Here is a 25,792-nt window from a genome sequence, read left to right as displayed (position 1 = left end):
TTTAGAATGTGGAGGAAGCTGCAGCACCCAAAGATAACTCACACAAGGACGGGCGGAACGTGCCAACTCCAAAAATGAAGACCAAGATTTGTACACTGAACCTAAGAACCTGCGTTCTTTTGTCGCAGCATTCATTAGATGGTACCTAATGCGGCCGGTGAGTGGATAGTCTTTTACGACTGAAAATGCGGCCAAAATGAATTAAGGGTTAAAAATGGCAGGAAGTAGCATGACTTTGGCTGTCTCGTCGTGATTAGATAAAAGGACGCCTGCTCCTCAAGGCCCACATTACGAGATAATTGGATACCTAATATTCTCATATGTATGCCAACCATGCCTCCATTAGCGGAAGATCCTCTAAGATACAGTACGCTCTTTTCCCGTAAGATACAGTACACTATTTTCCCTTCTGTGAAAGGGGAACGCCCTGGAAATAAAGAATACCCAAATGTAGTTGAACAGATCAACACAGTGACTAAGCGACCAAAGCTGCTGCTCCAAAGGAGAACTCGTGAGGAGCAGAAGCGAGACAAAGCGGGGAACGGGAAGAGAGGAATGTTTTTGTGAGCACTGGAGGAGAAAACAACATGTTCAAGAGCAAGCACAAATTCCTGGGGGAGCATTTGAGTTTCTGTGGATTTTCTTTTTAGCCTCTTTTAAGTAGGAAATGTCTCATCCCCCAATGCCCCTTTTTTTTAAGAATGTCTACGTTTACATGCAGTCAATAACTCTTTCCAATTCTGAATATTGGGAATATTTGGATTTTGAAAGGCCATGTCAAATCAAAAATGCTTTTAAAAACTTGAACAAGACCCCTTTTCTAACCCGAAAACATAAACGGGTATCGGGGAACCTTTATTGAACGGAACGTTTGTTCGTGTTCTGCGCATGCTCTATTCGCAAGGAATCCTGATCTACAGTACAGGAACTACTTGAATTGTGTGGCGGCCATCTTACGTTGCGTTTTCCCATCATTTTCTGTATATAAACACACATATGAGCGCTTGTATGTCTGTGCGTCTGGCATGCAACCCACCGGAAATAAACGAGCAAAGGTAAACAGACAAAGAAACTCAGACGCAGCAGAGCGGCACAATTTTGGAGTAAGGAGGAAACAGACTATTTTTAATTAATGTGGTGAGTGACATAAATGTGTTTATTAATCATAGAGAATTAAAAGTGGAAATTAGGTCTATTTGCGTAATGACATCCGTGCTTCACAGTTTAGATCGGGATATGCATACAGGAGTAACTGTCCGCATGTAAACGGGTTATTCCAACTGGAATTTTGACCTTACCCCGAATATTGATTGCATGTAAACGTAGTGAGTGTCAAATCCAAGAAAAATCCAAGAAATAATTTTTTAATTGTGAAGTTTATAAAAGTTGTCCAGTAAATCTTTTTTTGGACAGAGAAGCTTCAATCAGCTACAAAAAGTCCTGGGTTTTACTTCTGAGTTCTGTTTCCGATGACAGCGATGCAACCCTAATTTGTAGTTAAGAACGTGCCATAGTATATTACTAGTCTATGCTAATGCAGTAGGTAAAGTCATAATTAAAGTGCGTTTTGTACAAAAAAAACACTTCTTGGGCCATTCATGTAAAACACTCAAATGAAAAGCTGTGAGCACGGCGATAACTGATTGCAACCTCAAAATGTTTGTGGAAAAAGCAATATCTGGTCCAGGGTCCAATTGTCCTGTTTGAGGCAATGTTTAACATAACACTTTAAACTTTTGCTAGTCAATTAATCTCTAACTTAATATTTGGATGGAATCTTAACGTGCATGTGATTACTTCGTGTAACTTCAGTTGTATACGGCATCTTCACATTTTTCTTCTCTTAACATTCCTTGTTGAGAGAAAAAAAGCACAAAAAAAATGCTATCACTGGTAAAATTTATCACTTGGCCTCACTATTCAAGTGTAAACTTATTATTATTTTTTTAATTAAAGCCTATTTTCAGGGATTACTCAGACTTGTCCTGGCTCATCAGTTGTGCTGCCATAGCTAAACGTTTGCTCATGACAACATGGGAAACAAAGTGTCTTCCTCCGTGGGAAATAAGGATATTGGGGGAAAAGGAAAACTGGCACGCCGGCATGAGACAGGTCAAACCCTGGTGGGGGGAGGTCAAGCTGCATTCAGGTCAGAGGAAGGCTGCGTTGCGTAGGCGCCACTCCCACTGGGACCCATGTGCGATCTGGTGGCACTGCATCGGCGGCCCATCGTTACACTGCAGTACAAAAACACTGCTTGGTTGCTGTCTGACGCTTCTGATCCTGGAGGAGAGGTCTGACTTTTTCTTATTAAGCCTGTGCAACTGTGCCTTGAGTGCTTTTATTGATTAAGGCTCACTTACCAGAACATTTGAACTTCAGCTTTTTTCCTAGCCCCCCCGCTCCCCCACAAGGGAAATGTTGGCACTTCCAGATCATAGCATACGGCCAAGCAGCTCCCCATGTGTATCATCTCAGCCTTGATATGTTCAGTAGGCCTCGAACACCCACGTCCTGCTGCGTGAACTCAGAGCCACCTGTCGCCCCGTCTGTTAAGGTCGGCGCCATCCGTGGGCACGAGCCCATTAAGACCTCCCACAAGACTTCGTACTCATACTCCCCTCACATTGAGCTGTTTCTCTGCATCATGGACGGCGAATGACTTAAGGTTTGGTATTCTGAACATGCAAATACATTGAGGTGTTTTAGTGACATCACAAGTATAATTGGCTATATGGTCGGTCGCAATGGCTTGAAAAGTTCTGTCGGTTCTTTTATCATTAACTCATTCACTGCCTTTGACGGCTATAGACGTCAAAAATTTATTTGAACTATTTCTATTAGTTTCACATTTTTTTGAGTGTGACAACCTAGAATTTTTTTATTGTACATTTAAAACAGATATAAAATTTGTGATTAATCGTGAGTTAATTATTGAAGTCATGCGATTAATTACAATTAAAAAACTTAATTGTCTGATGCCCCTAATTTTTAATAATCTTTCCTTTTCCTTTTAGGGGCATCAGGTGATTATTTTTTTTTAATTGTAATTAATCACATGACTTCACTAGTTAACTCAAGATTAGTCACAAATGTTATATCTGTTCTAAATGTACACATTTTTTGGGGAGGTTTTCATACTCTTGTTAACAAAAGTGGGAAAAAAAGTGAAACTAATGAATTTTTTTACGTCTATAGCCGTCAATGGCAGTGAATGAGTTACACTATGCAGCCAGGATGGTTCATTTATCACTGAAAAAGTAAGTGCCTTGCGATTTACTGGCGACCAGTCCAGGGTGTAGTCCACCTTCTGCTCAAAGTCAGCTGGAGTAGGCGGTATAGGTAATGGATGGGCCGATGAATGGCATTATAAATAATGAATGCCATTAAACAGTGTTGAGGTTATTTTATTTGTTTATTATTTCAGATCTACAATCATCTTCATTGCGTCACACATGATACAAGAAATGAAAAGCTCACCATTAATTCATTGGGAAAAGGTCATACAAAACAATTACTTAGTGATTTGAAAAGAGGGGCAATCATTACTCGGTCTCAGAGTCCAGGACTATGGCAGGGAAACGCTGACCTCCTTCACCCAGCAGCGAGTACAAGTCTCTCAGCACACTGTGGTTGGTACATGAAGGGATGATGGAGGCCAGTTGAGGGGACAGAGCGTCCAGCAGCGCCTGTCACATGCACGAGGAAACACTATCAGCTCATTGCAACATTTATAAAAGCAAATTATTGTGTGAAAGATGAAGGGCATTTAAATGGCTGTTTTACACCAAATTCTTTATTTTCATTATTTCGCCCCCATTTTGTACTTGCACATTTCTTGACCGATTTAAACTTCCAAATAGTCACAAAATTTAGGAAATTCAGGCTTGTATTTTTTCACATTGCCAAAATTCCTACGTTTCACACACTTACATGGAGTTTTCTTTAATATAAGACAATGAACAAGACATTTATCGCCTTTTACAAGTTATCTTCAAACTGTGAAGCCGAGTGATGACATGTTGAGAAGTAGGCATGCATGGATACTTATAAAATGCACTAATACTACACAGCAATACTAATTGCTAGCACTGATTTTTCTCATTGCCCAAAATATCACATTTTCACGATAAAATTCTCAAATCTGAGATATTTTGCATAATAAACCCTTCATGACATTTTTTTTTCCCAATGGATTCAAAACATTTCATCTTCAAACTATTTAGCCCACTCATCACACATACCTAATTATTTCTCACATTCCTCGACTTCAGACATTTTCACAAGAAAATTCCCAAATTAAGAAATGTTTTAAATATGAAACTCTTCCTTCCACACTTCACAATGTTCAGCTTATTCAGGAAATCCTGGGAACTATTGACCACATTCCCCAGATTCCCTCATTTTTCAGCATTCCAATTTTCCACATAAATCCCGCATTTATGGAAATGTTCTTCCATTTGAATCAACTTTCCAACAATTCATTCTGGAGTCAGATCTTTAGCATTCACGTGCAATTTCACTTTGTAGTTAATATTAATGTAATCATAAACGAGTGCAGTGTGCAACACTCACCTGCTGCAGGTAAATCTCCTGCTGCAGCAGAGCCACTCTCATCCTGATTGCCTCCAGCTGTCGCAGCTCAGCCTCAGAGGCGTAAGTGATGGTCACGGGCAGGCGCGGCGCGATTGCCTCATCTTCCGCTGGCCCGGCGGCATAAAGGCAAACTCCCTCCGGCCTCCATCGATCCCATGCTTCCCACTCTGATGAAATATATGGCTATTTTTTAGAGCGCGAGCAAACCATGACCCTAAAACGATTGCTGCCTCCGCTTGTCACGTGCTTGACAAACCATGGCAGCAAGAACAGCTTTTAAATGAAAAAAATATTTTGAATTGCTTGTTTACGGAAATGGGTCACCTGAGTACCTAACCACCCATCAACTGTGAAATTAAACAATCACGTAAATACTTTATATGACTATATCTGAAAACGGTTTAGGGTTTGGGTAGTCGTACCTACTGCGGAATACATGACCACAGTGTTGGCTCCCTTTAACTCATTCACTGCCATTGACGCCAAAAAACGTCAAAAATTCATTTGAACTATTTCTATTAGTTTAATTTTTTTCCCACTTTTGTTAACAAGAGTATAAAAATCTAGACAATTTATAAATAATCATTTTTTTTTTTTATAAACCAAAAGATTATTAAAACTATTAAAAAGCGTCAGGCGATTCACATTTTTAATTGTAATTCATCACATGACTTCAATAGTTTCACGATTAATCACAAATTTTATATCTGTTTTAATTGTACAATATTTTTTTCTAGGTTTTCCTACCCTTGTTAACAAAAGTGAAAAAAAATAATAATAATATGAATAGTTAAAATGAATTTTTGACGTCGATAGCCGTCAATGGCAGTGAATGAGTTAACATGGAATTGGCACAAATATGAAGAAAGAACATTTAAAAAACCTCAATTTCTACCTTGTTTTGCTCGCTCTGTAATATTCCGGAGCTCCAGTGCTGTTATTTGCAGTCTCTCTGGTGTTAGGCAGAAACACCTGTTTTCTTTCATCCCTGCAGTGATTTAAAAAAACAAAACTAATTTGAATTGGATCATTAAGGCGAATGAAATGGGAGTTGTTCAATGGAAATATGCTGCCCATGGCTTTGCAAAGTATATAAAAATGGGGCAGATGAGATGGGCAACAGTGTAAATTTGTCAGCCAACCACTTCCTGGCAGCTCTTAGGCCTCTGTCAAGGTCAAAGTAAAAATAAAAATGCCTGGAATGAATTCAAAATGTAATAAGTTCTTCCTCTTCACATGCTTTACTCTTCTGTCAAGGTTAATTAAAAATGGCCCCAAACCTATCATTGAGGCAGGATGACACTTTGAAAGCTCACAACATTGTAAATATACAGTGGAGGCTTCAAAGTAACGCTGGGTGATATGGCCTTGTACTAGAGTAAAATCTCCCTCTATCTCAATCTTTTTAAATTAATGTATGTTACAAAAAAACGGATTTCTACTTTCAATTGATTTTTTTTTATACTTCACTAATAGAAAAAGCAAATGACAACGGAATGACAAAAAGTTTTGCTTTTAGTTTCCCCCCCTTTTCGGATTTGATTAATTTCTGCTCATACCAAACAAGTTTTTACCCGTCATTCATTAACTTGCTTCAACTTCCACAGAGACAATAGAGCTGAATCATTTTCTTTTTTTTCTTTACATATACATAATGTGAAAATAAGTGCTTTCTCGAAACATCTACAGTACATGAACACAAATGATACAACACCTATAATACTATTTCTTAACAACATGATGTCAAGTTGCATGGATTGCGGCGCTACTGCGGTCGAAGTAACACAGCACCCTTTCCAGCTCTCTGTCACTCTTTTCTCATCTCGAGTTGTACACGTGAGGCAAGACGAGGTCCGCAAAAGATTTCAAAGGCTTGGAAGCACATACCTCGGCTATCGATAACTCACTGCTTCTGCAACATACAAATGGCAATGTTCAGCATGATTTACTGCGTGATTGCTTTCCGCCAGGCTAACTTTCTTGGAGAAAAATGTGAGCAAATTAAAGTGGCCTTTTTTGAGAAGTACTCACTGGAGGAGCGATCACCCAACAAATTGCGAACACTTTACGCTTCATCAAACAAGCTCCTCTCATGTTGTCATTGTTTGTACGGTGGTGCATTGACATGCGAATGCCTTGTCTTACTTTTTTTTGGGGGGGGGAGATACCAACTGCAACTTGATAATTTTTTGTCTTCAAGACCCTCTATGAGCAAAATTGGAGATAACGAGAGTGCTTCAGAGTTCAGAAACAAACCACAATTGTGGCAGGTAGGGCTGAATGATTTTGAAAAATAATCTAATTGCAATTCCCACCCTCAATTATTAACTCATTCACTGCCATTGACGTCAAAAATTCATTTGAACTATTTTCTATTAGTTTACATTTTTTTCCCACTTTTGTCAACAAGAGTATGAAAACCTTTTTTTATTGTATTAGAAGAGATATAAAATTAGTGATTAATCGTGAGTTAACCAGTGAAGTCATGCGCTTAATTACGATTAAAAATGGTAATCGCCTGACGGCCCTAATTTTTTAAAAATCTTTTCTTAAAAAACAAAAATAAAAAGATTAAAAATTGGAAAAAAATAATTACAATTATTATTAAAAAAATGTTTGAAGAAAAGATTGTTAAAAATTAGGGGTGTCAGGTGATTACAATTTTTAATCGTAATTAATTGCATGACTTCACTAGTTAACTCACGATTAATCACAAATTTTATATCTGTTCTAAATGTACACAATAAAAGAAATTCTAGGTTTTCATACTCTTGTTAACAAAAGTGGAAACAAATGTTAAACTAATAGAAATAGTTAAAATGAATTTATAACGTCTATAGCCATCAATGGCAGTGAATTAGTTAATTAATTTATTATGTGAGCATTTCCCATGTATTTTTTTAAAACACAAATAATTGCTCAAATCAATTTATCACCCTTCCTTACTATAGCTAAACCACTTTAAATAATTGTGGAGTTTTCCCCATTTTTCAGCCATTTTTTTAGCCATGTTAGGAAGCATCTAAACATGCGTATTGCCTTTTTTCTCTTTATGTGTCACCAGAATTGTGTCAGTGATGACAAAAGGCTACCCGGATCGTGAAGTGTGATGACCCGTCAGGCTGCTTAGAACAATATGATAATAAAACCTTTTTTTAACATGAGTTTTATACACATTTTTACTAAGCAGATGCTAAAAGTACATTTTCCTGCAATATTTATTTTAACCACAAGGTGGCCGAAACACAATGCAAACATCTTCCGGTTTCCTCACATTAGTGTAAGGCGTCTTAGTAGTTTTACTTTACTTTAGTCTCACTACAAGTTGGTTAACTTCTCTTTACACTTATATGAGAGTTTGGAATGTTAAAATGTTACTTGAAAGACCAACAAAGCTGAGAGTTCAACCTTGGAATAGTTTTTACAATTTTTTCAACCATCAATTTTCTATACTGCTTATCCTAATTTGGATGGCTGGTGAGCAAGAGGAGAGATGAACCCTTGGACTGGATGCCAGCCAATCACAGGGCACATGTACAGTAACCAAATAATCACTCACATTCACAAAGGACAATTAGTGTTAGAGTCTTCAATGAACCTATCAAGTTATTTTGGAGAGTGGGAGGAAGATTCAAACCTTGAACCTCAGTGAGGCAGACAAGCCCTCCCATTCTTCCCTCTGTGAAGATTGGTTTGAAATGAGAATTTGGCAGTCAACCAGCATCACTCAACAGCTTGAGTTGTTTTTCCGTTTCGCCCGTTAAAGGACTTTACCCGGTTCTGCGCCTTGCTCTGGGGTCTGCGGATCCAGAAGGCCCATTGTCTGGCACTGCTGGGCCAGTTCGTCGACCTGGTGAGTCAGTCTGCCAACCAGACCTCCGATCTGCTCTGGGCTTCCAGGTGGCCAGTCCTTGGGAAACTGTAAATGGCGCAATGACAAACCACACATAATATAAGAATTATCCATCTATTAAAGATGAGCAATTTTACAAAAGTAATACAACCTAAGCACTGTACAGTATGTCCATCTGTGTTGTTGATGTGTTACTTTTTTGGTATCTGCATTCTGCACAACAAATCATGGTATATGTTGTTTTTCTAATGATCATTGGTTGTTCACTACTATTCAAGATGCATAGTTTGTAATATATTAAGGACATATTGAGGGATAACCTTTAGTCAGTACATATTCAAGCAGCACTATAAAATAGTGAACCCACTGTACAGGCCACTATACAGTGTAGTGGATAGGGAATGATTCTGCCTAAAGTCTTCAATGAACCTGACATGCATGTTTTTGGAATGTGGGAGGAAGTCCCCGGAGAAAACCCACACAAGCAAGGGTGAACATGCAAACTTCGCACATATCTCGACTGGGAGGCATACATGCTAAACAATAGTCTAGTGCTGCATAGCAAAAAGGGCGCTTTGCTTTTAAATGTAATTATTGTGATTTTTCTAATTGGACTCAATTTATATTTTTAAACTTGGAGTATTTTTGTGTCCTGTTATTGAAAGGATGAAAAAAAAAATATATTTTTTAATCTAAATCATGAATTAAAAAAACTGAATAATTAATCAAATGATCGTTAGTTGAAGCCATTCCCTCCGTAAGCCGTCACCTTACCGCGGTGGATGGGTTTGTGTGTCCCTAAAATTTTAGGAGCTAAGATGTCTGGAGCTTTATGCCCCTGGCAGGGTCACCCGTGGCAAACAGGTCCTGGGTGAGGGGGATACTATAAATGGATAATGTTTTTCCTTGCCTGGACGCTGATCACCTAAGCCCCACTCTGGAGCCAGACCTGGTGGTGGGGCTCATTGCCAAGCGTCTGGTGGCAATTGGGTGCAGAGACACGCGGAGCTGTCAACTGAACACCACCTGGCGGTGTGTTGTCTTCAGTGGTGGAGGAAGATGCCTGCCCAAATGTATTGCGAGGGTTTCCCAGCAACGTCTGTTAGATTCCCCAGATGTGGGAGTTGAAAAGAGTTTCAACTCTCACCTATGGTAGAATTTTGGTCTGGTTAGGTCATGGGCGTGTTTCACCAGCAAGAGAACCCGGGTGATGACTCAGGACACGCTGGAGAGACTATGTCTCCTGACTGGCCTGGGAACACCTTGTGATTCCAAGTGGCTGGGGAGAGGGAAGTCTGGGCTTCCCTGCTAAAACGGCTGCCTGTCTGACATGACCCTGTAGAAAATGGATGGATGGCTCCATGGATAGATAGTTGCAGCCATAATATAGTATATCAAATATAATCGACTTTTAGTTGTCAAAAGTGTCACCGACAAGGTAAAAAAAACAACTTTGCAAATGCAGAAATGTAACTTTATGGCAAAGATGACCACAATAATAAATGTATATACAACAACAATATTCAAGTCCATCAAGATTTAGCTTTAATCAGCTTTTTAAACGCTGATTTAATTTTTTTTGAACTTTTGTATTAGAACCCATGAAGATTAAGCAGGTATCCCTAAAGAAGTGTCCTGTGAGTAAATCTTTGACACACAGCAGGGGGAAAATCTGCGTGAGAATTTTCCCAGCAGTTTGACAGGCGTCACTAGAAAAGAGGAAGGATATACCGTTGCTCTCATTCTCTCCATGAAGCGACTCCTCCCGGGCACAGGTTTCCTTTGAGCGGCCATTACTTTGTCCCACATTCTGTCAAGGAAGGAAATGGCGAAATTAGAAAAGTGAGAAACCAGCTGGTAACAGTCGGACAAATAAAGACAGAGATTTTGCCCACCTGTTTTGCTTGAGCCTCAGACAAATCCACTGTTCCTTCAGGTTGCTTTGTTCTCTGGCAGGAGACAATTTATGAGAAAATCATGCCACCCCAGAAGATTTTAATTTGTCTAAAAAGTGACCTTTAATAAGTTTTAGTTATGTTTTGATATGGTCTCTACGTGGCACAATTTCACATGAACAAGTTAGATTACTACTTGGGTCAAACATGGTGTACCTTCTTGGTTGAAGCAGACTGTGATCTCCCGCGTCTCTTATGCCATGTGACGTTGTTGCAGCTGAAACTTTGGTCTGGTGCTCACCACTCGTCGTGATATTTTCACCAGTGATGTTCACTGAGGCACTTTTTGCAGCCTGATGATGCACGCTCTTCGATTGGGTCTTGGTCACATTTTTACTGGTGGTGCTTTTACACTTTCCGGGACCGCAGGCAGCTGAGGATCTTGATGATGTCACAGGCTTTTGGGGCACTTTTCTGTCACCACTGGCAGACTTGAGAGTTGATTTGATGGTCGTCTGGTTTCCTTTGAAAGCAGCAGAGGCTTTTAAAGTCGCCTCTTTGGGCATGGCAGTAATGTCTGTTTGAAACGGAGTGGGTTTTGTTCCCTTGGAGTATTTACTGGAAAACCTTGTGCCAGTGCGCACATGAAGGGCTTTTTCCAATGCTTTCTCAAGCAGTTTCATTTCATGTGTCTCCAATGGGGATGATGTTGCTGTGTCTGAACAAATACACAAACGACGTTTCACACAAAATAGGTTTCACGACGTGTACAGACATACATATTCAGTATATTGGGTACACTTGCACAATCTAATTAGCTCCATATTTCCTCAAATATTGGCCTCTGTCGGCCAGCTACTTGCAGAGTGATGCAACTAGCATCATTCACTAAAATAAATGAGGGCCTCAACTCAAATAAAATGAAATTTTCTTTTCCCCTCAGGTAAATAAATGGCAGCCTCTGCCACTTTGTGGTTGGAATAACTAGGTTGTAATGATTATAATTTACCACACAGGCTTGATGAATTACAACCAATCATGTCATTCCATTAATTGGCAAGTTGGATTTGGTGCTTGAAAAGCATTATTGTATTTAATCTTGTACTCGTGTTGTTGTTTTTTTATGTCCTCTGGCTAAAGTAGAGTGTTTGTTGGGAAGCCACTTATAGGCCTCTGGTAGAAAATGTTTCCCCCCTCTTGTTTAAAAGCATTTTTCCAAAGACATCTACTTTACAAATAACAGAGAACAGTTAAGGTTGCATTGGCAAATTGGCACATTAGGATAGGATTTATTTATTTTCATTTATTGGCCAAAGAGGTACAGTCCTACTCACCATTATTGGCACCCATGAAGGTAAAGTACATAATGTGGAATATCTTCTGAAAAAAATGAGTTGACGAAAACATTCTATTTTTTATGGAGAACTTGTGTTTTATCTAAAAGACCAAATGATAAAGAAATAAAACAATTTTAAACATTAAACAATGGGCGTAAAAAATAGAAAACTTAAAACGTCCCCTCTCTCTGGTATTGGCAACCTTTCCTGTAAATCAGTACGGAAACACATTGTGACTCACCTTTGGTAAATCACAAATGAGAATTCCCTGTTCTAAATTGTCTTTGCCCAATTTACATGAATTAACCCATGAATGATGACTTTGATGTTTTTAAAAGACACCTGTTATCCCCTTTTCCTTTGTCAAAATCGTGAAAACAAGGGAGCCGTCTGAGGACATCAGAAGCGCGATTATTCGCAAACACAAGACCTCCAAAGGGTATAGAGCCATCTACAAAGACTTTGGTAGCCCTGTTTCAGCAGTGCGTACTGTTATTAAGAAGTTTGACGAGCATGGAACTGTCAAGAACCTCCATGGAAGTGGGCAGGAAGAGAGAAATTGATGACAGAAGTCTTCAGCGAATGGTGGAAAAAAAACACCACGTTAAACATCCAAAGACCTGAAAGCTAACCTGGAACAGTCTGGGATCTTGGTTTCAACAAGCACCATACGACACACACTGAACCAAAAACAGGGCTTCATGGGCAAAGACCATTCCTGAGACAGACATTAAAAAATGGCTAACCTTTGCCAAGGAGTACCTGGACAAACCACAATTATTTTGGGAAAATGTTCTGTGGATTGGTGAAACAAAAATTTAGCTTTTTGGCAATTCACGCCAACAGTTTTATTACAGACAGCGCAAAGAAGTTTCCAAGGAAAAGAACACCGTCCTTACAGTTAAGCATGGTGGAGGATCCATCATTCTGGGGGGCTGCTTTGCTACATCTGCATGTCCTACCAAGTGTTAGACAACTTGGTTTGAGTCGAAGGTCATGGGTCCTCCAGCAAGACAAAGACCCAAAGCACACATCCAAAAGCACAAAGGAATTGTTACAAAGAAAAAATACCGTTTTAAAATGGCCAGCAATGACTCCTGATCTCAATCCGATTGAAAATCTTTGATATGAGCTGAAATGTGTCCTTGCAAAAAGAAACCTGCAAATATCCAAGAGCTTGAACAATTTGCAAAGGAAGCGTGGGGGGAAATACCAGCGGATAAATTGCAAGAAGCTTAGAAGCTTACAAGAAGCGTTTGGAAGCTGTCGTCACTGCCAAAGGGTGTGCAACCAAATATCAAAAAGGGGTGCCATTATTGCTGCACATGCAGTATTTTCTATTTTTTCTTTGGAATTACATTATGTAAGTTGAAAAACAATTTCCTTTGTTGAATTACTTTGGACATCCAATTTAAAGGTCCTGATGATATAAATTTGGTACATTTAAATGTATTTCCTAAGATACAGTATTGTAGAGATCATGCAAAAAATGAAGGAGTGCCAATAACAGTGAGCAGGACTGTATATAAATAAAGACCTAATGTTATATCTACCAATTTACCTGGTACATAGTTTGCAGTTATCTAGCTGTATAGATGATCTAGTACAGTGACCATGAAGTCAAAGTAAAATGAAAAAATGCGGTGCTTTTATTGTGACATTGTGCTTTTTATGTGCACATGTGTGGACGCTCGTACAAGCGAGGAGCAAGCAAGAGCAATGTACTACTTGTGTCTGAAGTTTACCAACTTAGCTACAGTTTTGCTATATAGCAATATTCTTATTTCCTGCACGGTGGAGGGAAGAGAGCCAAGAAGATATGGCCGATAATAGTTTTATATAGTGTACTATTGTGTGTACAAAATTTTGATTTTTTTTCTCATGATGAAAAATGTGCTTTATATATATCAATCACATTTTTCATCATGAGAATTAATTAATTTTTTTTAACTATGAACTATGAACCAAACTAGTTCATTCAAAAAATTGTGAGCTGAACTTTGAACCAGTTTGCATAGAAAGTGAACCTTTCCTATACTGAGCACAACAGTTTTCTGTTGTTTTAAACTTGTTTTTATTTATTTAAAATTACCAGTTGGAGCATCATTAGTTGGTTCTGGTTCTTCAGGAGCTGTCCTGTAGGTAAAAGACAGAATGGAAGTAATTATACATAACCAAGCAATTTTATAGATAGAATTCAATAGAGACAAATTACACTGACAGACCCCATTATAATTTTTCATTAATGCTGTGAAACAATTAACTTAATGTATGACTACAGCAATAAAAGCGTCCAGATGAGTGTTTGATGTTGTAATGAAAAATAACATTACGTTAAAGAGGCACTGCTGGGATTCGAACCCAGGATCTCCTGTTTACTAGACAGGCGCTTTAACCAACTAAGCCACAGCGCCAGGTGCCATTTCAGCCAATAATTATTGAATTCAATCGTGACTAAGTCATTACGCCGATAATGACAAACTGAACCTGAAAGAGTAAACAGAGTGTACTTACAGGCTTTGTAGTAGTTCTTTGTAAAACTGAATGCGGCCATTCACCATCGCCTGTTCGTCTTTGCACGACCTGATGGCTGTCTCGACGGCGGTAAGCAGCGACATACTTCTTGACTGTTCTTAACTTTAAAATAATATTAAAACTAGGATTAGTTGATTTAAAGTGTCAAAATGTGCCGTCGGCGGTCATATTTTCAACAAACAAAAAAAAATACAAACACAGCGCGACCCCGCAAATCCGTATGACGTAGGCGGAAGTAAAAGTCGAAGAAGTAAAAGTTAAGGCAGTTATTTAAACAATGAGAAATATTTTTTTAATGCTTGTAAATCAATGTATATCCATTTTACTGAATATAAATGACTTTTATTCACAAGAACAATGACAGAAAACAACATTGTGACTTTGGTACATCGTCGTGTGCCAACTCTCGCGAGAACAAGAAGTGACACCGCTACGCTTGAGTCATTCATACAATGTATCAAAATTCACAGAAGAATCGATCAAGTTCGTGAACTGTTTTAGTTCTCCTTGAATTTACTAGAAATGCTCCCAGAACCAACTCATTGGAAATACAGCAGCTTGCTGGCCTCGTTGGAAGCAATGCCTCATCACATTCAGCATCTTGCTCCTTTCCTGCCAACATTCAAAGCAGCCATCCGTTGCCATCTGTCATGATACTAATGACGTGCCCTAATATTCATATACACACAATATTCCCTTACTTCTTCATCTGTCCTACTTCTTCTCCCATATTCAGCTACGTACTAATGTACTGTATATGACTGTATGTATGTATGTATGGAACGTATGGTTTTCCACAGGGTTCAATAGTGGGGCCTGTTGTTTTCATTGTATCTACTGCCCCTGGGTTGCATCTTAGGAAAACAGCAGGGCTCTATAAATAAAGAGTTGAGTTGAGTGATGGGAGTCAGCGTCCTAACTGCATAATTTGCAATACCATACCATTGCCAAGTAATTCTCGTCCAGCGCAACTAGCTATCTAGGCAAAACTAACGGAACACTTCCTTAATCTGCATGGAAATGGCGAATACAAGAACACAACACATGCTGAATTCAAGGTTAAGAGAGCCCAATTCCCTCCCTGTTCATTTTGTTTACCAGTAAGCCCTATACCTATGTCTTGAATTTGAAGAAGAAGAAGGAAAAACAACAACTTAATTTTACAGTAAAGAAGTGTTCGGTTCATGCGTAGGAAACTGATGGGGTTCAGTACCTTTAACAAGGTTCTAAATCTAATCTCAAACAACCACTGCCCTATATCCATTATTATCTAACTATTCAAATCAATTAACATTTTCTGTGACTTTTTTGGTAGGCGATGTGCTGTGAGATTTTTTCTAATGTAAAATATGTGCCTTGCCTCAATAAATAAAACAAGAAATAACATACTCATAGACCACTTTCAAATCTTCTCATCCACAAGATAGACAACATGCCACACTGACAGCTTTTGAGTAAGGCAGCAGTGGACGCCAAAACTAGTAAAGGTAAACAAAAAAAAACGTTTTTGTCTTTAAAAAGAAAAAGTGACTGTAACAATTAGAAGACAAGATGAACATTTTTAACCAACAACATACCACATTGCCACATGTTTTGTTTCAGGTGCTCTTTTTAACACTCACCATTGTGACTTGTTGTTGTTTGAGTTTTGGCTAAGTCCCGATTAATTTCTGGTCATGTGGACCTATTTTTGACGAGATCTATCGATCTATAAAAACACATATTGGGAAGAATCCATCCTACCTTCATTCTCTATTCCCAAAGTCCGCACTACTATTGGTCTATTTTCAATGCATGCTCTGCCCATATGACTGGAACCCTCTTCAACAAGTAATAAAACTCACCTCATTCATCCAAATAGGCCTACCGTTTATAGTGATCACTGTACATGATCGCTACACCTGTTTTTAGCCTGATGTGAACCTTTTATTCACCATTTTATTTGATGTAATGTAGTACACTTTGATGTGCATTCCTTTTGTTGTATTTGTTTTTGTGTTGCTTTGTTTTACTGTTTAGTTTGCAGCCGGTCGAGCATTGCAAATGAGAATCATTTTTCAATGGTTTTATCTGTTGGGAAGCACCACAGTAGTTTACATAAAACATTAAGCACGTGTAATACAAACACGCTGACATGTCCTTATTTTAGCTTAGTTATTTGACACCACTTTTTGAAAGACATTCCCTGTCTAGTGTATTTCCCTACTGTAAAAACACGTTTGGAAACTGGCACCCTGACCACTTCCTGTTTTTACCACGTGGCCACAACATGTGACCACCAAAAACCGGGTTGGGGCGGGGCCTGACATGCGCAATGGACGTCTGTTTAGCTTGAAGTCTATAGTTCACCCGAGCGACGCGTAGTGGCTGGAGTGAAGGTTAGTACGGCATTATAGCAACACGCCGTTTTAAATCTGAATTTTAAAAGTGAAGAAAAAGCCTAAACATATGTTTTTATCATAGATTGTCGACCACCTCGGTACGGAATTCGTCCGCGAGCTTGCTAGGTATTAGCTTGTGTATTGTTAGCAAGCAAAGTTAGCTGTTGTTTTATTGCAATGTTGTCATAACAAAGGTGAAACATCTCACTCGTATTAAGATGAGGGTTATAAATGTCTCTAATTAATCATCACTTACTAAATTGTAGCTATGTCACCTAGGCTCTACGTTGAGTGACATAAGGCCTTTGTCTTGCTGCTTTTTGTCTGCCAGTATTAGTGTGGTTAAAGCCACCGTGGTGTCAATAGACCAGTACTATAGAACTAAACCAGGCCTGTTTGTATCAGCTAGTTTCAACCTGCTGCTGCATTGTCAACTTTACAGAGTCTGGTTTTAAAGTAGCTGACGCTGCATCATCATCAACAACATAATCTCAGGGACATCATCAACAACAACACATATCCTGATCTGAACATCCTCTGGCTGGTGGGTAGAATATCCCAAAAATGGACTCAAGTAATATATTACCAATATTACTTTAGTAGTAAGAGTAAGTACACAGTGCAAAACTACTCAAATATTGTGGGGTGACTGGTAAGTAACTATTTTTTAAATCAGAGCATTAATGGTAATCAACAAAACAAGAGGTCAAGTAACAAAGTAAAAATACTTCGTTACTTCAATGTTACCCTCATTACCTAAGTACACATTTTCCCAATATCATCCACATTTTGAGCGTCTATACTTTTCAGGAGTAATTTTTGAGGCTCAGTTTTACATTTTGTGCAGCAAAAAAAAAGTACTCTATGACCTGAATTTATTGTCTAGGTAGTAAGTAAAGTATTATCCTTTTATCTTAATTCCTCTTGAACTTGGTGTTAACTCACATAGATGCGACAGACACCTGGAGACGGTTTTATATCATGAAAAAAGTACAAAGGCTGCAATGCAACTTGTTCTTTTCTCATTTTTGTTCTGTCTCAATGTATGACAGCTTTATACACAGCAGAAAGTCAATCACAAACGTTCACGTGCCTTGTACCAATGTGGCATTGTACACCATATAATGTCAGACACAACATTCGGCACACAATACGGGTACTGTATTCAAAATTCTGCTGTGACAAAACTACTCATATTCCAGAGGCAGTACTTCATACACTAGTACACCATGTGTATGTGGCGCGCCAAGCACCCCCTCCACTATCCACTTGGTTTTTTCCCCCTATGATTAAGCTTTTTGATATCCCTGGATTTTTCCGCTTCTGCTGCAAGCCCCCCCCCCCCTCTGAATTTTGTAATCACCCAATTGAATGTTCCTTTTTGTTGTAAATTGCATGACCCCCCCAAGTCAGTTCTCAAATTTTGCTGAACCACTGGAGTGATTGGTGCATACAATCCAAAGACCCAACACTTTCAGATATAAATGCATGTTTCTTTCAGCTGTGTGCATTGTGGAAAAACAAGGTTGTTGTGTGGTTTTAGACGGAATTTGGCTTATTTCAAAGTTATGTTTCTGGAGGCATCTCATTGACAAATGAAAGGCTGCCTAACACATTGAAAAGCAGTGATTTTACAAATAACACAATACAAATGACTTAGTGGGGGAAAAAAACACATTTAAATAAAACAGCGATTAGTGACATCAGCTCGTGCACACTTGTACTCCAGTCAGGGTTTGTTTACTGTGCAGTGTTGGATGGTCATCAGAATGTTGATGTCAAATCGACAGAAGAAGCTTTGCAAGCGACGAGTGACCTTGCATCTTGCAAACTGCATTTACATAAGTGTAGGGTGAGTCAATGGCTCGTCCATTTAACATTGTGCTGCCATGATGATCACCCAGTCGACGGATCTTTTGGATTGCAAATTACATACCTCTTGCAAAGTAGAGTGGGGATTTGCGCAGCCTCAGGCATAGAAATGTTTGTTCACAATTTGGTACATTTCATATTTTTTCAAACATGTATACTATTGATCAGTCCACATCTGGATGGTATTTTTACAAATTATTGACCAAGCTCGTGTTGAAAATGGATTGCTCTCTTTGATAGCGCAATGCTAATTTGTGGTCCCCTGAAAAGTGACTATTTTGGAAGTACAATGTTTCAGTCCGACGGCAGTGATTTGCAAGACCAAGTTTTTCCAAAATCTTGTCTTTGCACTGCACAGTAAGCAATTTTAAGAAGCCAATTCTATCATGGGTTAGTTGCATTCCTCGCTGTGGCCACCCATGAGTGATGGACTAAGCCAAAAGTCTAACAACTTATTTATTTTACTTATCTTTTACTCTTGAATTATTTTGTTTGTAAAGTCTTGTATATGAAATGCGCTACTAACTCATTCACTGCCATTGATGGCTATTGACATCAAAAAGTCATTTGAACTATTTATATTAGCTAAATTTTTCCCCACTTTTGTTAACAGGAGTATGAAAATCTAGAAAAAAAATAGAACAGATATAAAATTTATGATTAATCGTGAGTTAACTATTTAAGTCTTACAATAAAAAAATGTAATTGCCTGACGCGATTTAAAAAAGAAAGAAAAGATTATTAAAAATTAAGAGCGTCAGGCAAAACAATTTTAAAATCGTCATTAATTGCATGACTTCATGAGTTAACTCACGATTAATCACAAATTTCATATCTGTTCTAAATGTACACTAAAAAAAATTATAGGTTTTCATACTCTTGTTAACAAAAGTGGAAACAAATGTTAAACTAATATAAATAGTTAAAATTTGACGTCTATAACCGTCAATGGCAATGAATGAGCTAACATGAATAAAGCTGCCTTGATGGATGGGCAGGCACTTTAGAGACACAACTTTTCTATTTCTATGTAAGCAGTTAGACATCCATACTACATAAATAACTGCTGGCCTCTACTGTGATGTACACATGCAGAATTATTTTGCTTGTATTGTGATGAGCACTTGTCTTAGTCCATTTCCTATGTCACAGTAAGTTCTATTTCCAGTTGTATGCCTATCACACTTAAGTTTGCTATAACTAGCAACCTTGATTTTTGTGGTGCATTATTTTCCACAAAATGTTAGCTGAACTCTTCTTCTAAAGATTTCTAGGGGTGACGACCGTCAGACAAAATGGCCACAACGACAGAGAACGTGTCCAATGGAGGAGGCCCCGTGCATGAGGAGAAAGGAGACAACCTCAGGTTAACCTTCCCTTGTTTTTGCAGCATCTCTTAAAACACAACACAAGGCAAGTCACATAATTACAATGTCAACATAGTTTTTTTTTTTGCTGAGTATGCAGTAAAGCAGTGCTGTCAAAATTTCAACCCGGGGGCCATTTGCGAACTGGAAAAGTCCCACCCACCCCCACATTGTCTCCATCACTTATTTTAATAAAATAAAATGTTGCCCACATCAGTAGGTTACAAGACATACCTACAATAAATTTATATATATATATATATATATATATTCTATTTTTTATACAAGAAATATGTTAAAACATATCACAGCACTTAATTTAGAATGACAGGAAATATTGAACTATAGAAGATCGAGATATTGTTTTTTAGCTATCACACTATTTTAATGTGAAAAATGTAAAAGAAGGAGAAAAAAAGTAATTTTGTTTTTAAATCATTCACTGCCATTGACGGCTATAGACGGCAAAAATTCATTTGAACTATTTCTATTAGTTTAAAATTTTTCCCCGCTTTTGTTACCAAGAGTATAAAAACCTAGAATATTTTTGAATGTACATTTAGAACAGATAAAATTTGTGATTAATCGTGAGTTAACTCGTGAAGTCATGCGATTAATTGCGATTAACATTTTTAATCGCCTGACGCCCCTCATTTTTAATAATCTTTTTTTTCTTTTTTTAAAATTGCGTCAGGCGATTACATTTTTAAATTGTAATTAATTGCATGACTTCAATAGTTAACTCCCAAATTATCACAAATGTTATATCTGTTCTAAATGTACACACATTTTTTTCTAGGTTTTCATACTCTTGTTAACAAAAGTGGAAACATGTTAAACTAGTTCAAATGAATTTTTGACGTCTATAGCCGTTAATGGCAGTGAACGAGTTAAGTTAAGTTGAATATTACAACTTTTTAAAAATAAATGTTTTCAAAATGTTAAATATAAAAAAAAGGCAAAGTAAGACAATGTTCAACATTGCAAGATATTACATTATTGGCTTTATAACAAAAAGGAAGCGAGATTTTGCATTCTACACAATGTTAGTTTTTTTCAATAAAACAAATACATTTAACATGCTAATGATCACACTGTTAGATAATGAAAAGCTGAACGTTAAAAGGTAACACTTTCAATTATTTAAAATGAACTAACCACACTGATACCAATGACTCCCTTCTCACTGATAACAGAACACTAAGATGTTGACTCTTTTGAATGTTGCTTCACCCATGTTGACCTACATTAGTTAGAGATGTTTTCCACTCCTTGCTACCGTTTCTCTGTGTGCAGCTCTCAGTGGAAAAGTTTGGACATACCTGCATCAAGCTTAAACAAAGAAGAACCAGTGTGCGTTAAAGCGAGCGCAGTACATTATTCCCTTCCTCTCCCCAGGCCCGATGATTTATCCGAGATGCTGGCCGCCGGTACCAAAGACGTTCATGAAAAGGCGGAGAACACGCAATTTGTAAAGGACTTCCTCAGGGGGCGAATCCGCAAAGAGCTCTTCAAGGTGAGGCAGGAGGAGATGAAAGCAACACAGATGGCCTTGACGGAGATGAAAACATGATTGATATTTCCCCTCACAGCTGGGCGCCGTAGCTCTTTACTACACCTACACCGCCATGGAAGAGGAAATTGAAATAAATAAGGAGCACCCCGGTTTCGCCCCGCTATATTTCCCGTCCGAGCTGCACCGCCACGAGGCCCTGGCCCGTGACCTGGAATACTTTTACGGCCCCGAATGGCAGAGCGAGATCAGCTGCTCCCCGGCCACCCAACGCTACGTGGACCGCATCCACCAAGTGGGCCGGGAGGACCCGGCGCTGCTGGTGGCCTACGCCTACACCCGCTACATGGGCGACCTGTCCGGGGGCCAGGTGCTGAAGAAGGTGGCGCAGAGAGCCTTGAAGCTCCCCCCCACGGGGGAGGGCCTGGAGTTCTACCAGTTCGACGCCATCGACAGCGCCAAGGCCTTCAAGCAGCTTTACCGCAGCCGCATGAACGAGCTGGAACTGGACGCCGAGGCCAAGAAGAGGCTGGTGGACGAGGCCGTCAAGGCCTTTCAATTCAACATGGAGGTAAAGTCTAATTCTCACCTACAGCAGTGCATTCATTTGGTTTCCATTTTTGTTGACTATTAAACTAAGCATAAAACTACTTCATTAAAACAACATACATACAGAACTTAATGCCTTACAAAAGTCTGATACCTTTAATGCTAACAAACAATGCAAAACACCATAGACAAATTTGTATCTTTAAGCAATGGCTATTTGAACACAAATGGTGCATCAACATGGAGACGCTTTTTTCCCCATTATATTCAACAAATACTGCATATAAAAACAACATAAGTAATAAAACTTAACTGGACTGAAGCATAAAAACTAACAATAAACTTACAACTAAATAAGGGCAAAACCAAATAAATACAAACTGTAACGAAATCTCCAAAGCTATTACCACCCAGAGACATAACAATGGTCACGGCTCTGCAAAATCTACTTAACTCATTCACTGCCATTATAGACGTCAAAAATTCATTGTAGCTATTTCTATTATTATTATTATTTATTGTATTAGAACAGATAAAACATTTGTGATTAATTGTGAGTTAACTAGTTCAGTCATGCGATTAATTACGATTAAAAAATGGTAATCGCCTGACGCCCCTAATTTTTAATAATCTTTTCTTTAAAAAAATAAAATAAAGCTTATTAAAAATAAAAATACAATTTTACATAAAAAAAAAGATTATTAAAAATTTGGGGTGTCAGGTGATTAAAATGTTTAATTTTAATTAATCGCATGACTTTACTAGTTAACTCACGATTAATCACACATTTTAAATCTGTTCGAAATGTACAAAAAAAACATTTCTAGGTTTTCATACTCTTGTTAACAAAAGTGAAAAAAAAAAGTTAAACTAATAGAAATATTTCAAATGAATTTATGACGTCTATAGCCGTCAATGGCAGTGGATGAGTTAGGTACAATACTTTGTTACATCCCACTGCTGGAAATCATTTCAAATGTTTTATGCTGGCAGGTTTTCGAGGAGCTGGAGGAAATCGGGGAAAGTTTCGAGGAGGAGGTCTCCGAAGCAGCAATGCCCGTTCATGGAGACACTGGAGGCGACATCAGCAAATGTCCCTATTATGCTGCCCAAATGGGTACGCTTTAGTTTGTAGCCCCTAGCGAGAACATAGAAAGTCAACACACCCAAAAAAAAAAAAAGTGAATAAAAGAATTGTAATGTGACATATAGTTTGAACACAAAAATAGTTGTAAAAATATTTGGCAGCTGCAGCCCTACTAAGCACCTTTATTGATATCGCTCCTCTCATTTTAGCGGCAACGGGTGGATCGGCGTACGTGTGCCAGCTGGCCATGGCCGTCCTGCGTCACCCCACCGGCCAGGTCCTCATCGCCACGTGGTTCGCCGCTTTAGCCGGCCTGGCCGCCTGGTATGTGATGTGAGGAGGGAGCCGAGGAGAAAATAACACTGGAGGACGGAACGCAGCAAGAAGGCTTCTCAGGCTTGGAGACCAAGTGTATATTCAAAGTTGCCTCGTGCAGCAATAGAAAAGACACCTGGATACGGAATTCCAATGCGTTCATCTTAAGGACCATATTGACCCTCACCTGTCTATCAAGCTTTTTTTTCCTACCTCCTTTGCACCATCCATCCATCCTGGGATTGTTGTAACATTAGGTTTTCTCACACTTTCCCGTAACTTGACAGATGATTGAAGCACAGGTTTATGCTGTACATTGAGACAAAGATGATGTTTAACTCATTCACTGCCATTGACGGCTATAAACGTCAAAAATTCATTGGAACTATTTCTATTAGTTTAACATTTTTTTCCCCACTTTTGTTAACAAGAGTAGGAAAATGTACATTTAGAACAGATATAAAATTTGTGATTAATCATGAGTTAACTAGTGAAGTCATGCGATCAATTACAATAAAAAAATGTAATCGCATGACGAGATGATTATTAAAAATTAGGGGCATCAAGCGATTACATTTTTTTACTCGTAATTAATTGCATGACTTCACGAGTTAACTCACGATTAATCACAATTTTATATCTGTTCTAAATGTACAATAAAAAAATATTTTTAACAAAAGTAGAAAAAAAAGCTAAACTAATAGAAATAGTTAAAATGATTTTTTTTACGTCTATAACCGTCAATGGCAGTGAACGAGTTAATGATAATTGCTTGGTAAAACCTATTATGCATATGTTGCGGATAAACGTTCTTAAGAGTGTTTTCGGCCATGCAGGGACTCGATTTGACTCAGGAAAGAAGATCTTTTGTTTTTATTTGATATTAAGGTATATAAAGTCAAAACTGCGTTTACGTACTGCGGAAAAAAAAGTTGGACTACATTTTATCATTCCTATGCAGGCCTTTATTGTTGACTAGCACATTTCCATTTATGCAACTGCAGAAAGCACCAGTCAGTCATTAAGATGTTGATTAGATGAAATGGATGCATTTATTTAGCATATTAAAAATAAATCCTACCAGTAAAATCAGATTTTAATAATGTATATTACAATATAGTATAAGAATCTGTAGACGTCAGCTTTACAGATGCCACCTCTGCTCTGCACAAGGTCACAAGTTCACAACCCATAATATTTATGAATTTGGATGATAATGAGGCATCGCGCCTGTTAGAGCAGCAGCTATTTAAGGAATCACAGCGTCATCCCTGTGATAAGTACAAATTTGTGCTAGTGAGAAGTACATTGGAATCATGCAGCAACGCTTAATGCATTTATGAAAACTGCCTATTTTATATTGCAATTTGACTCGGAACATGGACAGATCGCTTTAAGATGCCAAAGGAGCCTATATTGATAATACTGTAATATTACTTTTAGTATGATGGTGTGGACAAAGGAGATTGTTGCCATTTTGTTTTTGTATATCAAGTTTAGAAAGCACATCGACAGTATATGAAGGCCTATTTGAGTATTTGTCGGAACTGCCTCAGGTTAGGTACCAATTGATAAATTCATGGTTTCTTTAATTCATACTGTATGCTGGTTAGTGGTTTATTGTTGCTGTGTACATACGGTGTAATTGCACAGTTTTGTGATTTTAATTTGAAAACTGACATGTTTAACTTCATTCACTGCCATTGACGCCTATTAACATAAAAAAAATCATTGTAACTTCTTTTCCCCACTTTTGTTAAGAGTGAAAACCTATACTTTTTTTTAAATAATCATTTTTTTAAATAAAAGATTGTTAAAAATTAGGGGAGGCAGGCGATTACAATTTTTAATTGTAATTCATCGCATTACTGTATTAACTCACGACTAATCACAAATTTCATCTGTTCTAAATGTACAATAATTTTTTCTAGGTTTTCATACTCTTGTTAACAATAGTGAAAAAAAAAAGTTAAACTAATAGAAATAATTCAAATGAATTTTTGACGTCTATAGCAGTCAATGGCAGTGAATGAGTTAATTTTAACTTCTGTTTTTTCCTTCACATTTTAATATTACTCTTTCGAAGGATTTTTTTTCAACACTGATTTAATGCTCTTCGACAAGGCCATCCACGCTCATTGAATTGATGTGTTGTTATTTTGGAGACTCGTATGTCATGTGACTGTCAAAGAAGGGCAAATCACCAGTCCAGCATGACTCCAGGGACTACAGAACAATACAGTCTAATGGAAAACAAGTGGAATGTTTTTACACATTTGCATGCACTTGTACGACTCCCATCTTATCATCTGGACAACTAATCACTGCAGTGGATTGTAGAAGAAAACTAATACAATAAAACTCATTTGACTGACATGATGAAGTGTTTGGTTCTCTCTCAAATGCTTAAAAAGTTAAGCATTTGTATGTTTAATATTTTCTCAACAGCAATTCAGCATGCCCCATGGCTTCATGTTTAAGTGTGAATACTG

At 38.1% G+C, this 25,792-nt stretch overlaps 2 protein-coding genes, 1 long non-coding RNA gene and 1 other non-coding gene across 8 annotated transcripts; 1 reads left to right on the top strand and 3 right to left on the bottom strand.

Annotated features, from left to right (window-relative positions):
- Nucleotides 1–3,049: 3,049 nt before the first annotated feature.
- Nucleotides 3,050–14,439, bottom strand: tedc2 (tubulin epsilon and delta complex 2). Its single transcript, XM_086085569.1, has 9 exons — nucleotides 14,196–14,439; nucleotides 13,774–13,817; nucleotides 10,561–11,062; nucleotides 10,345–10,398; nucleotides 10,181–10,259; nucleotides 8,371–8,515; nucleotides 5,492–5,584; nucleotides 4,576–4,763; nucleotides 3,050–3,689 (listed from the first exon to the last, which is right to left on the bottom strand). The coding sequence occupies exons 1-9, from the start codon at nucleotides 14,297–14,299 to the stop codon at nucleotides 3,546–3,548; spliced, it is 1,353 nt and encodes a 450-aa protein (XP_085941695.1). The 5' UTR covers nucleotides 14,300–14,439; the 3' UTR covers nucleotides 3,050–3,545.
- On the bottom strand, nucleotides 14,022–14,095 carry trnat-agu (transfer RNA threonine (anticodon AGU)). The gene has a single exon. It is a non-coding gene; the product is annotated as a tRNA-Thr (tRNA).
- A 2,069-nt stretch (nucleotides 14,440–16,508) lies between the features above and the next one.
- Nucleotides 16,509–25,676, top strand: hmox2b (heme oxygenase 2b). 5 transcript variants are annotated; one of them, XM_086085602.1, is made up of 7 exons: nucleotides 16,521–16,594; nucleotides 17,040–17,141; nucleotides 19,736–19,835; nucleotides 21,133–21,352; nucleotides 21,429–21,920; nucleotides 22,892–23,015; nucleotides 23,195–25,676. In XM_086085602.1, exons 3-7 carry the CDS (start codon nucleotides 19,765–19,767, stop codon nucleotides 23,320–23,322), a joined length of 1,035 nt encoding a protein of 344 aa, XP_085941728.1. In that variant the 5' UTR covers nucleotides 16,521–16,594; nucleotides 17,040–17,141; nucleotides 19,736–19,764; the 3' UTR covers nucleotides 23,323–25,676. The 5 variants fall into 5 exon arrangements, with proteins under 5 accessions (XP_085941736.1, XP_085941718.1, XP_085941728.1 ...); XM_086085620.1 differs by having other exon boundaries at nucleotides 16,528–16,594; nucleotides 21,235–21,352; XM_086085610.1 differs by lacking the exon at nucleotides 17,040–17,141 and having other exon boundaries at nucleotides 16,509–16,594; nucleotides 21,235–21,352.
- LOC147181285 (uncharacterized) lies at nucleotides 20,823–23,863 on the bottom strand. The gene is made up of 2 exons (XR_015096025.1): nucleotides 23,166–23,863; nucleotides 20,823–23,036 (listed from the first exon to the last, which is right to left on the bottom strand). It is a non-coding gene; the product is annotated as an uncharacterized LOC147181285 (long non-coding RNA).
- Nucleotides 25,677–25,792: the final 116 nt, after the last annotated feature.

The sequence above is a fragment of the Leptonotus elevatus genome, chromosome 1 (assembly GCF_054856555.1).
Source record: "Leptonotus elevatus isolate MCC_2025b chromosome 1, RoL_Lele_1.0, whole genome shotgun sequence".
NCBI lineage: Eukaryota > Metazoa > Chordata > Actinopteri > Syngnathiformes > Syngnathidae > Leptonotus > Leptonotus elevatus.
This window is presented reverse-complemented; position numbering and strand designations above follow the sequence as displayed.